The sequence below is a fragment of the Lissotriton helveticus genome, chromosome 4_1 (genome assembly GCF_964261635.1).
Source record: "Lissotriton helveticus chromosome 4_1, aLisHel1.1, whole genome shotgun sequence".
Taxonomy (NCBI): Eukaryota; Metazoa; Chordata; class Amphibia; order Caudata; family Salamandridae; genus Lissotriton; species Lissotriton helveticus.
Genome location: NC_136063.1, coordinates 347,543,795 through 347,559,930, shown reverse-complemented (window position 1 = coordinate 347,559,930; position 16,136 = coordinate 347,543,795). Strand labels below are relative to the sequence as shown.

Below are 16,136 nucleotides of genomic sequence, written 5' to 3'. Positions count from 1 at the left end.
GGCAAAAAGCGTTTATTTTTCCGCAAAAATTGAGATCGCGAAGAATTCCTCTAAAGAACTCTTTAAGACTGTGACTAACTTAAGTACTTTGAAATCAGTCACTATTCCCCCTAGTTTGGAGCTATGCGAGACTCTTGCTAAATTCTTCTTGGGAAAGGTAGAGCAAATATTCGCCGCCCTGGAACATCAAGTGAGGCTCACTCTCAGTGAAAGAACCCATAAATCCATACAAAAGAACTCACAGCCCTCGGAATTCGTGGAGTTCAGCCCAGTAAAAGTAGAAGAAATTACAAAGTTATTACTAAAAACTAAATCAGGCTCACCCCACGATCCTTGTCCAGCTGCTGTGGCTCAACTTGCAGCCACTCCCATCTCAGTTATGCTGACTGAAGTCTTTAACACGATGTTTAAAGGAGGAGAATATCCATTGTGTTGGAAGCAAGTCTCCATCGCACCTTTGCTTAAAAAATCAACTTTGGACATCTCAGATCCCAATAGTTACCGGCCCATAGCTAGACTTCCATTGCCGGCCAAGCTTATTGAGAGGGCCATGAATGCTCAGCTCTGTGATTTCCTCAGATCCTCTCAGGGGCTTGACATGGCGCAACATGGATTTAGGGAGGGCCACAGCACTGAGACTGCCCTCATTAAGTCCACTGAAGAAATTAGGAAGGTGATGGATGTGGGCGGACGGGCAGTCTTGGTGCTTCTCGATCTGTCCGCGGCCTTCGATACGGTCCACCATAGTATTTTGGTGGACCGCCTTGAGGGCTGCGGAGTGCGGGGAGTCGCGCTGAGCTTGTTGAAATCTTTCCTCTCGGACAGGGTTCAGGTGGTAGCCCTGGGAGATTTTGAATCCACTCCTTTTACACTCCCAGGAGGGGTTCCTCAGGGCTCCTCCCTGAGCCCTACCCTTTTTAATATATACATTTCCTCCCTCGCCCCGGTGATTCGGTCATTTGGCTTTGAACTGACATCATATGCAGATGATACACAAATTGTGGTATCTCTGCTCCCGGGTCGAGAGGAGGGAACAGCAGCAAGATTTCAGGACTGTATGATTGCAGTAAGCTCATGGATGGCTAGGAATTGCCTTAAATTGAACTCCTCGAAAACAGAGGTTCTTCTCTTTGGCAATGAGACCAACTTATGGACCCCCAACTGGTGGCCTCAAGAAATGGGAGAACCTCCCATACCTGCCACGACAGTAAAAAATCTAGGGGTACTCATTGACAACCAACTTACTTTTAAAGCACAAGTCAATGCCCTCTCATCCTCGGTCCACTGGATAATAAAAACAATAAGGAAAATTCTCCCCTTTCTCTCCATTAGCAGTAGGAAAACTGTCGTGACAGCATTAGTGCTGTCACGCCTCGATTACTGCAATAGTCTGTATTTACAAGCACAGCAAGGGATCTTGAACAAGCTACAGACGCTGCAAAATGCTGCTGTCCGCTTAATTACGGGTCTACCCAAGTTTGCCTCCGTCTCTGGGGAACTGAGCAAATTGCACTGGCTCCCAGTACGGAAACGTATGATGTTCAAAGCACTGTGCATAGTGTTCAAGGCAGTGAATGGACTAGGTCCGTCTTTCCTTCAACAACACTTCCAGCTGTACAAGCCAGGCCGACATTTAAGATCATCCAACAAATGGCTTGTCAAGACTGATCGTATTAGGAAAGCTCGATGGGGAGGTCGCAGTTTTATCTCCGGAGCAGCTGGTATCTGGAATAAAATGCCCCTCCCCCTAAAACAAAGCACTGACCTAATGACATTTAGGAAGAACATTAAAACATGGCTTTTTAATCTATAGGGACTAACATCGTATGGAGAAAGCATATCATTTCAGCGCCAGGACACCTGCCCGGTAACAGTGCGCTTAATAAATGGTAAAAATAAATAAATAAAAATACACTGGTTTTGTACGTAGACAGTTAGACCTTTCACATGGCTTGTGGGTGCTAGTCGCTGTAAGAACATGCTAACAATAAATTACTACATGTCCTACTTTTAATGAACATGCACTCTGCCTTGTGGGCTACACTGCCTACGTATGAGTGACTTATTACTATTTAAAAGGGAAGTTTTGACCTGTCAAAAACGTTTGCTTTGACAGGTCGAATTGCAGTTTTTACACCATTACAGTTAGGCCACACTGGTAAGCCTGAATCCATGTTTTGCACTGTCACTGTAGTAGATGGCACAACAGGTTCTACAGTCTACTACTGACTTTTAACTTACAGTCCCTGGGTACACCTTGTATCATATACTAGGATTTAAGGGTAAGTCAAATATGCCATTTAGATGAATACCAATGTCATCATGTTGAAAAGAAAAGTACCCAACATTATACCTCTATTTAACAGGGGTAGGTGCACAGTTTTGAAGCCAGTAAAAATTAAATTTCAGCAAAAGATGATAAAAGTAGGATTACCATGCAAAAAAGGCAGATTTCCTACAGAGGTTAGTTAATTTAGTGCTTGTTCAAGCACCATTCCCTACCACATTGTAAAAGGTTTACTGATGTGGTATTGTGTGAATAGAATGTTCATGTACATTTATTGTGTGATACTTCACCGAGATGGTGATGTGTTTGGGTTTCTTTTTGTGTTGTTTTTGTAATGCAAGTTTGTAATGAGATGCCTGCTAATTTTACTGTTGCTGTGGTGTTTTGTTTTATCTGGTTTGCTGTGTTTTGTTGTTTACTTTAAATATGTTTCCAAATACTGATATTTTTCCAGAAAAAAAGTAACACATGGCTTTAAAGATCTTTTGACAAACAACCATTTACCACCCTTTAAGATGGTAACATTGCACCACTCTAATGCTTGATCTTTTTAGGTCATCATCCAACCAAGGTTTGTGGTAGAGAGTATGTCTTGAACTAATGCTTACATTTTATGTGATATTTCCCCTTTTTTTGCTATTGTGGCCTACCCACTGTGCTTTAAATTATAATCAACTAGCTTACCCGTCGCGCGTTGATGCGATCTCATAAGAAAGGAAATTTAAGGAAACTTGTTATAACATTCAATTTACATTGTGTCATTTTTATTGAAACGTTTTCATTTTAATATGGAAAACATTTTAAAGTGTTGTTTTAATTATGTTTATTTATTTGAGTGCTTGTGGATAGTATTTTTTGGTTTTCCGTCTGGTGCGTACACAAATAAATCAGAAGGTTTTCCGACGCGTGAGCTGGCGACATACAGTTGTCCATGTGAGAAGCACAGATTCTGCAAATCTAGTCCACACACTTGCAGCGATTGTCCTTGTGCTTTGTTGATGGTCATTGCAAAAGCGAGTCGCACCGGAAACTGTAAACGTTCAGTATTGGAAAGATTATGAGGGCCCTGGGGGGCCGATATTTAAATTTTTTATTTTTTTTGCCAGAAGCCTTCGCGGGAGTGTACTCAACAACTTCCCAAAGTTTCATGTTGATCGGATAAATGGTGTAGTAATGCATAAAGGCCAAACAGACATACTTTCGTTTTTATATCTATAGATTAATACATGTTTCTGATCCCTGCCATTAATCAATTAAACCAATCAAAATATAGAGCAGTATGTTCAAAGAGAGATATAAAATATAAAGATAAATCTAGCTGTACGAGAGCTGTTTAATGAATGAACATTGGGATTTGCATATACCACGTAGATGTACAATATAGATTTTGATTCTGTTCAGTGCTGTTAATGAATGTAAAACGGTTTACAACATTCCATTTGGGTCACATCACGCAACATGTTATGTTCACATTATGTGATAATACTGCATTTTGACCAACCTGTACACTCATCACACAATTCATGTATCCAATCGAAGTCATACTAACTTGACATATTAGAATTTCATGCTTTTGCAATGTCATTTTATGGCATGAACAAAATGGAGAGTAGATCAACTAAAACTCATTCTGTTGAGCTTTAACTCTTTGGATGAATTGGACGGCCGGGGCCGTCCGACGTCACTGTGGGCGTGTGCGTCAGATGGCCAGGAGCCTTCCGTTCTGTGCACGCATTCAAAGCGTTAAAGCGGTAGTTGTGGTGATTTCTATCTTTGTTTTTGATAGTATGTATGATCATGAGCCCTATTTGAATTCAGTAGTCAGACCATAGTACCTGAAAGAAACAGAGACCTCAGAAGGAGGAAACAAATCCTTTGCCACCATCTTTTTAGAACATCTGTTTATGTTGCCTCTCCCTAACAAATATTTATGTCTGTGACAGTTGCTCGAGCTACGTTAATGAATTCACAAACACATACATTTGCATGCACTGAGATCCACTCAGGCAAACACTAAGAGGCATAGTCCTAGAAAGACTCTCTGATCAATTAATACACACAAATATTTACGCTGATTCAATTGCATACAGACATACGTCTGTGTAAATGCAGCAAACATGGATTTGTACAGAACAGAGTGAAAGTAGAATCACATTACTGTAAGTTTGGTTCATAGCATAATGTTCCAGGGGACTAATGTTCATAATGTATTCAATGTGACATACCTATGCACACTGGAGGGCTGGGCTGCCAGAAGAAACGGTTTTCAACCTGAATGCATGTGATCCGCTCCTCCCCTTGAAGTTCATATCCGGGGTCACATTGAAATATGACTGTGTCATGGGGTTCTCTTCCATCGCCATTTCGCGTTCCATTCATTGGAACCCCTGGATCACGACACGCTGTAGCCACAGAACCTGTGATACAATGACAGAGCACCGAAAATATGTTAATAGCAATATATTGTTATTACTGTTGTGTTTTAAAAAACAGTTTTTTTGTATGCAGTGATATATTTTAAGGCCAAAGATGTCACCTTGTCAAAAGTATGCAGATATGTGCATTCACATATTGACCTATTTAATCACTGAAGTAATGTTATCGTTTAAATAGAAAGAATCGAACACGAAGTACAGTCGAAAAACCATATATTGAAAGAGAACCAGTTCTGCATCTGCTCAATGATCCATGTAGGGATGTGCCTGCTATATAATTAGAAACGTGTGTGTTAATTTGTTAACCATTTCAAGCATGGTTTCCTGTTATAGAAGTGTGAAGACGGGGGCAGGGTCGCCGTTTACGTTCGCATTTGCACAACAGAGTTAGTTAGCATTACGGTTTACTATTTTTGTGATAATTTGGAACATTTCGAGGTGATACCTTTTGTAAAGGCCATCTCCAACACATTGAAGGCAGTAAAAACAGACCCAAGAGCGTCTTATTCTAACCTGTATGTTTAATCAGAACACACCACATGTTCACCTACCTTTCGCAGGTTCCCTGTTTTTGCTTTTGCTTTCTGTGAGCCCTATTGTAACTATACGACTATTCCCTTTTCCCCCTCAGATTATTTATTTTCTTGCGCTCAATAGAAGCCCAAAATAGACCGATATTGATTTGAATCTTAAAAAAAACAGCTTTTGTGATAATGATTCCTGAGCATGTTTGAGTAGCTCACCATGTGCACACAATAATTATATACATTGCTTGGAGGTCGGATATCTTGACCAAGGCTTGATATAATAGTGTCCTAGTGCTTGGTAGATGAGAGGATTTAGATACTGAACTGTGGTCCTGCATGCAGAAAAATCTTAGGGCGTCAGAAAAAAATCTGGCTGCCAATGGTACTTCATAGAGGCAGCCCTATCATTTTCAGCTTGAGAACGTATAGGAAGAATGGGTACACGGTAAATTACTTCCAGCCCCTACTAGAAACCAAAAACACAATGAAGGTAAACAAGTGTAAACTTGCTAATCATCCAATGGTTAGCTAGTTAATAATAATTAAATCTAGACAGACATGTTTTCATGATGTAGCCATTAGGTAACAAATACACTAACAAGCCTCTCTGGTGATAAAGTAACTAAAGGCCAGATGTACTAATATCTATTGGCAAAATGCCATCAGGATTTTTGGAATCAGTAAAGGTTTTTAAGGCCCAGCCTATGTATTAATCAGTCAGTTGTTAAAAGTCTGAATCGTAGTGATGAGAATCCAACCTACCTCATGCATATTAATAAGGTAGGTTGCAAAGTATTACTCACTACATTTGGAGGCCTTTCAATGAATTGTGAATGTGCTGGGATCAGTAGATAAGCATGTGTGTGATTGTTTTTTATTTAGACAAACTTGTTTTTAAGTGTAGTCCATTTCAATAAAAGAAATTTGTTTAAAAAGTAATGTTTACTTTTCTACTTTGTTTGCTGTCAACGGGACCACTGCCGCTTCCTCTTCAACTTTTTTTTTCACATTCATAAAGAGAACCTTGTCATTTACAAATGGGTTATACCCTCCTTTGAGGTGTCGGTAAAACTGCAATGTTTTGCGACCAGATTGCAGGCACAAAACATTGATACATTAGATACTCAATTAGTGCTTGGAATGGAAGTCTATAACTTGCCTGTTCGAGATATCGAAATGATGTCCCATTTTAGGAGTAAAAAAAATGTTCAGACGACTAAAATGGGATTATTGAACAGGAATACGTTTTTTAACAGCTACAAGTGCTGAATTGGAGCATTTGCAACCATTAAAATGCCTAGTGCACTTGGCCTTAAGAGCCAACTACCCTGTTCCTTAAGTTCATTTTTTGGGATAAATTTAACAGACCCACAAAAGTTGCATCCTGAGATTTTCAAAGCTCAAGTCTATCTTGCATTTCGCCATTTTTCTGTGGTCATGGAGTTTCATGTATTGTCTGTCCAAATTCTGCATATCACTTTTTTTCAGGTAAGTTGGAACTTCAAACTCTGGCTTCTTTTGTGATGAACGTTTTCGAACCTTCATGTGGGGCAGTCCATCATGCTCCATTCATCTTCTCTCCTCATTATCCTTCTAAGAAAAGACAACGCTTTACTGGTTGGATTCTAAGCAGATACTTACTTTTTTATATTGATCGAATGAAGCAACTGGTTGGTGTGAAGAAAGGCAATTTTGTCCATCAATGGGTCTTTTTATGTGGATCTCTGCATCAAGCTGTTCTTTCCTTTTGCCAAAAAGTCATGTCTAGAGATCTTTCAGACTCATCTCTAGAGTACTAAAGCTGCTATCATGGTTTTGGAGCTGGGGCATCCCAGTGTTGCCAAACTACTATGTGGGTGCTCCTCCATACCTTCATTGTGCATTACTGCATCAACTCTCAGATCCACAGGTAGGTAGGGACATTGCACCAGCTTGGTCCTGCAAAAGTTCCTGGTGTAACATCTAATTCCCATATCCCCATTTTTGTGCGGTATTTCCACTGTATTTATTCAAAATTTGAGGAATCTGTGGTTAGAAGTAGCCAAGAAGTAGAACAAATTAATTATGTTCAGTAACACTTTTTCTCTGCATAAGCATAGATTTCTCAACTCCTGCTCCTCTCTACAATCCAAAATGGGGGTTGAACATTTTGTAGGTAATAAAGTTCGAAGCTCAATTTCTCATATGTTGAATTCCTCAACTGCCTGTCACTCTGCTTCGGAGGGCATTGACAATTTCTATGGATAGGCTGATGTCAGTGTGCTGCCTATATGTGGTTCTGTTTTCTGACTTCTGAAAGCAGGACAGAGATATGATAGATGCCAATAGTACCATCTACCAGCAAACAAGAGCTATAGAAGAGTTTTAACAAATTAAACCTGGTTTCTAGGTAAGGTGAGCAAAATTTGCATAATTTATTTTCCTGTTATTACATTAAATTTGGGGAAATTACGCATAAATAAGGAAAAAGAAAATCACCATATTTGCATGCAAAATGCACCCTCAAGTCAATTATTGATGCAAGGATGCCCTTTGCACAAAAAAGGGCAAGCTTAAAAGCAAAGCACTTGTATTCTGTTGTTCGCATAAACATTTACTGCAAATGGCGAGTTTCATGGCAAATTGTTACAGGAATTAGCGCATAGTTATGCAAAATTGCTTTATGGTATTATTTCAGAGATTTCAGATAATAAGCATAATGTGAAATCCCCAAATTATGCATATTATGCGGGCAAAATTCAAGTTTTGCCCATACCTAATGCGAGGGAGGTTGAAAATGGGAGGAATCTGTGATTAAAGTTTCCACCAGAAGACAATAATGAAGATAAATAAATTGTGCATCAGGCAGGAATGTGTTATTTAAATGCTGCACATCCAGTAAATTTATATTTAGCCTGCTACATGTAGACAAATCAGTGACAAAGAAAAAAATTCAAACAAAAGTCTAAATGATTATGAAGGGACTTTCCTGGATACAGCCTGCTGCCTTGCCCTGCTGTATAATTTTTTGTTTCATTTAAGAGTCTAAGTGAAAAGGAAAAAACTTTGACCAGAATGAACCTACTTGGCTTATATGACCATGCGCCAATGAGTCGGCCAGAAATTGTGCCCAGGTCCTGGTCATGCGCAAACAGTACTTTCTATTGGGGCGTTACTGTTTCTTGGTGCTTTTTCTTGTAAATCTTTAAAAATTCATACCTCATGATCACGTTATTGGATTTTCCTTGTTTGTTTTATTTGTTCATTAATATTTACTCTAAAATAATAATTTAATAAGCTGGAGTTCCTTGGTGACATTTTAACTGTATTCATACACATTTTTGGTAAGTACAGTCTTTCTGCTCTGTTCTGTGCCATAGCTATCCGGGGTTGCACTCATGGTTACATTATTGAAACCTTTGGTTGAACCTAGTTTCGACAAATTAAAAATGCCAGCAATCTTTATTTAAACACTATGTAACACACATCAAACGTCGCTTGTACAAAAACATCTCTGCCTGCTTTTGTATGAATCTTACTTTAGCATGGATTGGGATTGACATTCTACTGATCTGAAAATACATCAATTGAAACACTTTTCAGCATTTATTAACTATTTCTTCTTCCAGACAAGACTCAGAATCCACAGAGCCTTACTTGCCTTTTGTAACATTCTTATCTACCTAGAACAAGAGACTTATTGATTGTATATTACATACATTTTCTCCTTTCCTTTTCACAAATAGTATGTTCACATAAGAAAAGGAGAGAAGGATGGAGTTAAAGAATCTGGACTGTGGAATCAAGTTGAACACTTTCAATAGTTCCCCTTGAACTGGAGTTTGGGCTACACATTCACGGAGAGATATAGTTGCATTACTTGTTCAGGAACAAATGTGACCTTATAAAATTGTACTTTGCAATATCCAAGGGGCACATTATTTGTACTGCTTACTGCAAAGTCAGATAGAAAAGAGAAAAGACGTATTGTTTTGTAGCTTGAAATGAAATTCAGAAATGACTTTCCTCCATTAGATAATTTAAAATGGTCCATTTTTCATTGACTCTAAAAAACAAATGCCTGGCCTATGCTGTCAGCTGCAAGCATTGCTCTTTGGTAATTATCAGTGCCTACAGGAATAGACTTCAGAACAAAAAATTATGTTTCAATACACGATTCAAGGGAGTCAAGGGCTAAGAATCAATCGAGTGCCCTCCAGTATGGAACATTTTTCTCAGCTGTCTATACTGTTTATATCTATGTTTAACACGACTTCAAAGGCAAATGTCATCAGAAATGGCACAGTTGACAGAATACTTTGCCAAGTCAACTAAGACTCATATTTAATAACACTTTGCACCTGGTTTGTTGTTGTGGTATTTGTTACCCATAGCAAATCAGGATTTGTGTTGTAATAATGGCCAAAGTGGCACAAGTAGCGCTATGGGCTACTTAGCATCAAGGGGATATTATAGAAGTGGAACATTGGCATCTTCATGCAACCATCCATAGGTTTTGATGTAAATTCCTACCTACTGACATTGGAAGTCAGGGATTTATGCAAAAATATATGCCTCCTCAAGGCAGGCATAGCTGTGGAATACGTTTTAAAACACTCTGCATTTATCCAGCTTTGCATGTGTGCTGTACTGTACAGGATAGACACAAAGTCAAAAATGTATTACAGCATTTGCACTGAAAACGGTCCCCTTTCAGTCCAATACCTGTGCTTGCCATAATGCACACACCCTTATGCTATGGTGCAAGGTTGTGTATGTTGACACATGGCTGCCTAAGTGTGCAAGGAGAGAGAAAAACAGCACTATACTTCAGTAGATAAAGCACTGTTCCCCTTTCTCCCTTTCACGCAGAGCAGTTCACCAACTTTAGTTGCTGTGATGATTTGTGTACAAGGTTACTCAGCCTACCCCCCAATGTCTTCTGTTTCCTGTAAATGAGAGATGCAGATTTTCAGAAATAGAACCTGTGTATTTATGGGTGCCCGTGGAAATTTACAAATGTCAGTGGTCTTTCCCATCCTAACTGAATAACTAATGGCTTTCTGCACTTGAAACATACTTAACATTTAGATCATTATAGGATCTATTGGGGAGTCTTGGGATGGAAGGGTTTTGGATCAACCCGGAAAGCCTTCTTACCATACCAAGGGTGAGGCTTAAAGAGATGTTTTGGGAAGCTACATCACTTCAAGTGCTGACAAAAACTGAGGGATGCTTGACCTGTGATTTTCTTTTAACTCAAATTCTGTCCCCCGTTTTGAGGATACTATTGATGACATTGTCCCCCCTCTGGCACGTAAATTATTTATCCAATTTCAGTACAAGACCCTACCAACAAAACTGTTTTCTAGAAAGAGGTGCAATGGTGCTTTTTATGATGATTTCTGTCCTACTTGCCACGCTAGTCTTGAAACCATTGTGCATTTGTTTTTTTTTGTCCATATTACAAAATTCAGAGGAAAAAATGGATAATCCCCCTATATGCCCGGGTCACTACCTTGAGGTGCTGAGAATTTTAATGATTTGATACACGTAGAGTAGTGGTCTTTGGCCTTTCTAGATATTGGCAAGCACTGTGGATTAAGCGTTCCAGATGTACTGTATTATGCACCTAACTTTTTTGTTTTAATCCTTTCTGATTTTAAAATATTTTATGCCATTTTAAATATGTAAAACTAACTATTCTATTTTTGTATTTTATCATAATGTGCTGTGTACTTTTTTCTTTGATCTTTGTGATCGAAATAAAGTTATTGATGATCATGATTTAAAATATGGAAGAAAAACATTAGCAAAACTAAACCTGAGGGTGGACTGACAACAGGCCATTCACTAGGTAAGATCAAAGTACCACTAAAATAATTTAATTATCATAACTTCTGAATATATTCAGAGACGTTAGGAATAACCTGAATTTCATATTTCTTTGTAAATCAGAGGCATAAGTTTAGGTTAGTATTTTTATAGATTGTGGCCTGAAGTAACCAATAATGTTAGTCCTGCTCTAACCAAAACATTGAGTTAAGGAAAGTTCCCGTGGAGACAATAGCCAGATTGTCTTTTGGATGGCTTTGCTTCCTTCATGCTGAACAGGGTCTAAGATGGAGTTGTAACACTTTCTTACCTAATCTGCCCCTACCTCTGTTGTCCTCTTGATACACTGACTCTCTTCTGTAAGAAACATCAGTGGTGGTATTAATCCTTCCATGCCAACGAGGTTGATTTTGGACAATCTTTGCAGGCAGTGGCTATTGCAGCCAAATCTAATTTCTCCTACCTCAGGTCCTAAATCTTTCTCTTTAGGGGCCTGATCCAGTTTATTAGCTTCTGAAAACGCCTTGAGATCCACTTTTTAACCAACTATTTTTTTTCAGCTGCTGCTTGTGCCTTCAGTTATCTTCCTAGCGCCAGGACAGTCCTTTGTCGAAATAATGTGTGCTATAAATTGTTATCAAATGTATGCTAAACCTATCCTCATATCTACGTTCATACTAGTGCCTGCTTAAAAATGTAGATTAAATAGAAGCAATAACTTTTTGGGTTGGGGAAAAAGAAAAATACTGAAAATAACCTGTGTGTCATTGCAAAAATGTTGAAAAGATTCTGACGTGCAGTAGGTATAGATGCTATACATTGAAATGAGCTGCGGTCAGCATGAGCACTGTGGCAAACGAGAGCTGCCCGAGTATGCTGCAAAGGGTGCTTTCTAAATGCGAATCTTCGACACCATACTGATGAAAATGTATGACAACTAATCTCTGGTCTAATATGTGGCAGGTTCACAAGCTCCTCCATATTAGCTTCCAGAACGGGCTGGGATGGGGATATAATTATGTGGCCACGATGGCAGAGTGAGTTACAACTCATGTGCAGTCTTCTATGCCTCAGAGGTCGACTAATAGAGCAATAATAAATTGGTTTACATCTCTTATCTACAGCACTTACAAACCACATAATTAGAGATTGAAGTGTTACATACTAAACACATGCTTCTTCTGCTTCTTCTAATAATAATAATAATAATCAGCATTAGGAGTAGTATTATTACCAACAGGTCAAGCAGCACAAGCTAAGCGGATTTCCTTAAATCAGCGATGTGCAGTGTATGGGATTGGGCTTTGAATAAGGCAGTGTCCCTGTTGGGTCATAAACCTGGCAGGTATTTACCAAAGATTATCTGCCTGATTCATCATTCTCCCGTTTTGCGAGCCCCTAATAGCGAATCATAAGGAATCGCTATTAAGGACTTGCAAAACGGTATTCATGTAGGAATTGCAAAAAATATTGCGATTCCTACATGTTCCTTATTTGCGATTAGCAAATTGCTAATCGCAAATAAGGAATAACTCCCCATGCATTCCCATGGGCCTACAGGCCCATGGGAATGAATGGGGAGTTATTCCTTATTTGCGATTAGCAATTAGCTAATCGCAAATAAGGATGCGATTTCAAGGGTGCAGGGGTGTCCAAAGGACACCCTGTAGCACCCCTGAAATGTAATCTACATTGGTGTTGCGCACACACATGTCCAAAGGACATGTGTGTGTGTAACATGCAACTTAGAAAAATGCATTTAAATGCATTTTTCTAAGTTTTTGCTATTTACCGAGAGGTCTGACCTATCGGTAAATAGCGGCCCAAAATTGCAATTTCGCAATTTTAAAATGATTCATGAATTGCATTTAAGGAATCTCAAATAGAGATTCCTTAAATGCAATTCTTCGCAAATGTGCGAATTCTTTAATAGCGAATTTTGCATTTGGGATGATGAATCCCAAATGCAAAAATTGCACTCGCAAAAGGCAAGATTCTGAGAATCTTGCCCTTTGCGAGTGCAATTTAGCTTGATGAATCAGGCTGTATATTTCTCTAGACAGTCTTGCAGCTGTATTCATTTTAGATAGGGTGAAACGTTTCATATTTAAATGTTTCAAATGAGATTTAGCAGGACTGGATTATTTAAGTTACTTTTCTAGTTAAATACACAGCAAATAAAATACGGGAAGATGGGCCTTCCAGAGCTCATAATAAGGTCACGAGGTCAGAGGTCACCTGCACAATAAAACATGCTAAGTTTGTTTAATGATCGAATGGATTCTAATGGAATGACCTCATTGAAGTCAGCCAACCTGCTGATGTATTTTGTGACCATCTAGCACATAATCAATCACAGTAATAAGACGAGACAGGAAAAGTTCTTCCACGTCATAGCCAGCGTCATTATTGAGAGGATCAGGAAGGTTTGATTATTTGTATTCTCAAGAACGCAATTTTAAAATTAATTGATTTAACCTTTCTTGAAAAAGGAGTATAGACCCTTGAAAAAACCACCACTGTCCATTTAGACGCAAGTTGAACCTACATATTCTCAGGACATGGTAAATACTAGGGGCCTTATTTATGAAGGCCTTGCGCCACCGGTGCGCCACTTTTAAAATGGAAAAAAGTGACGCACCGGCGGCGCAAGGCCCTCATAAATAAGGCCCTAGAACCTTTGCTTTTGTGCTAGCACCCACCAAGCTTATTAACAATTGTACACTCTACATTACACTCGCAATTGCCACTTATCAATGCATCTCTAGTGCATGTTATGGTTAATGACTAGTCAATAATAGCTTCTAGTGCTCCCCTCTAAAAGACGATGATTTAGAGCTTAGAAAACGAGGGGTGTTTTGGAAGAATCTTTCCTTTAAAAACAACACGAACATTTAGGTTAAAGAACCATTAATTAGTGCATAAATACATTTACAAATACTATGTATTTGTGGAAGATAATCCCTTTAGCCCAAAGTTTTCTGTAAGAATATTTCCTCAAAACACGAGCTCTAAAACCCTTCTCTCACTGAATGTGTCTGGAGTGTAGATTTCGTATTTGGGAATACATTAACAGCCTGATTCATCATTCTCCCGTTTTGCGAGCCCCTAATAGCGATTCATAAGGAATCGCTATTAAGGACTTGCAAAACGGGATTCATGTAGAAATTGCATAAAGAAATGCGATTCCTACACATTCCTTATTTGCGATTAGCAAATTGCTAATCACAAATAAGGAATAACTCCCCATTCATTCCTATGGGCCTAAAGGCTCATAGGAATGAATGGGGAGTTATTCCTTATTTGCGATTAGCAATTTGCTAATCGCAAATAAGATAGCGATTTCAAGGGTGCCATGGATAGCGATTTCAAGGGTGCCTGAAATGTAATCTACATTGGTGTTGCGCACACACATGTCCAAAGGACATGTGTGTGTGTAACATGCAACTTAGAAAAATGCATTTAAATGCATTTTTCTAAGTTTTCGCTATTTACCACGAGGTTTGACCTCGCGGTAAATAGCGGCCCAAAATAGCGATTTCGGTATTTTAAAATGGTTCATGAATTGCATTTAAGGAATCTCAAATAGAGATTCCTTAAATGCAATTCTTCGCAAATGTGTGAATTCTTTAATATCGAATTTTGCATTTGGGATGATGAATCCCAAATGCAAAAATTGCACTCGCAAAAGGCAAGATTCTGAGAATCTTGCCCTTTGCAAGTGCAATTTAGCTTGATGAATCAGGCTGTAAGTTATGAATGTTAACGCATTTCACAAGTGGATTCACTTCTTTTCTAGCAGCTTCTTTAGTTCCGTGGAACCTTATCACAAAGTGAGTGCTGCAGCTTAATTGAAGACCTGTTTCTGGGGCAGTTTTGCCACTTGTGTCTGAAATACTCAAAGAACTGACGCTGCGGTGTTTTTACATTATAGACAGCGGTGAGTGGATGTTTATCACTAGAAAGAATGAGCTGCGTTTGGCTGGAAATATAACACGAAAATATGACATCTCTCTAGCAAGTCAGGGAAAATCCATGTAATCTGCTTTGCGGAAATAATACGAAATAGCCCCAAAATGCCATTGTACGCTGATTTTAGATGTGGTCCCAGTCCTGGGGCCCATTTTGAAAGCTGGGACGCATGTCAAGTTAAAAACAAAACAGTGAAAAATAGCACTTGATGTAAACAGCAGCAGCTTCCATTCTGTTTATTTTCATTGTTCTGGTGAAAGAATTCATTGCCACTGTGCACCTTACCCTGGTTTTACCCTGCCACACCACTCCAGTCATTTATATTTTCTTTTACCCTGCCACACCACTCCAGTCATTTATATTTTCTGGTAGTCTCTCATTGGATTCTGTTAATGTCCAACTTTGCACAAAAGGCATGATTTGTTCTCTGTTATCAACTCATAAAGGGTTTGTTAGAGTGCTCTGCATCATCCTCATAATAGACGTCTAATACTACTTCCCCAGTATCACAATTGATCAGGAAACAAACTTGAAACTCACATTGCTAGACGTATAAAATCTTAAATATCAGGGGCCTCATTTATGAGGCTGTGCGTCACTTTTACCCCGCTGGTGCGTCACCAGTGGGGTAAAAAATGCGCCTTGTGGCGCCATATTTACAAAGTGACGCATCTAGGTAGATGCGTCACTTTGTAAACCCCTGCGCCACATTATACCTGCACCAGGTATAATGTATGCAAGGGGGGCGTTTTGACGCAAGAAAGGGTCATGGAAGTGACGCAGTGAAATCTATAAGATTTCACTGCGCCATTTCTTGGCCGCTAATGCGTCAAAATCTTACGCCTGCATCATGGCAGGCGTAAGACTGACACAGGCACTAACAACATGGGACTTGCCCATGTGAAAGTACACATTGCTGGAGTTGCGTCACATTTGTGACACACTTCAGCAATGCGTCACTTTTGCGCCTACAGATACGTCAGAAATACTGACGTATCTGTAACTCCTTGCGACATGATGCGTCATATTATAAATATGACGCAGGAATCATGACGCAAGGAGTGCGCACTGAGATTTGACGCATCACTGCTTTCACGCAGC

The 16,136-nt window shown here is 39.2% G+C and overlaps 1 protein-coding gene across 1 annotated transcript in view; it reads right to left on the bottom strand.

Moving 5' to 3' along the window:
- Positions 1–16,136, bottom strand: part of CSMD3 (CUB and Sushi multiple domains 3) — a 3,006,114-nt gene that overhangs the window by 882,725 nt on the left and 2,107,253 nt on the right. The window contains exon 28 of the mRNA XM_078686868.1: positions 4,513–4,704. Coding sequence (XP_078542994.1) covers positions 4,513–4,704 — 192 coding nt within the window. The remainder of the gene's footprint in view (positions 1–4,512; positions 4,705–16,136) is intronic.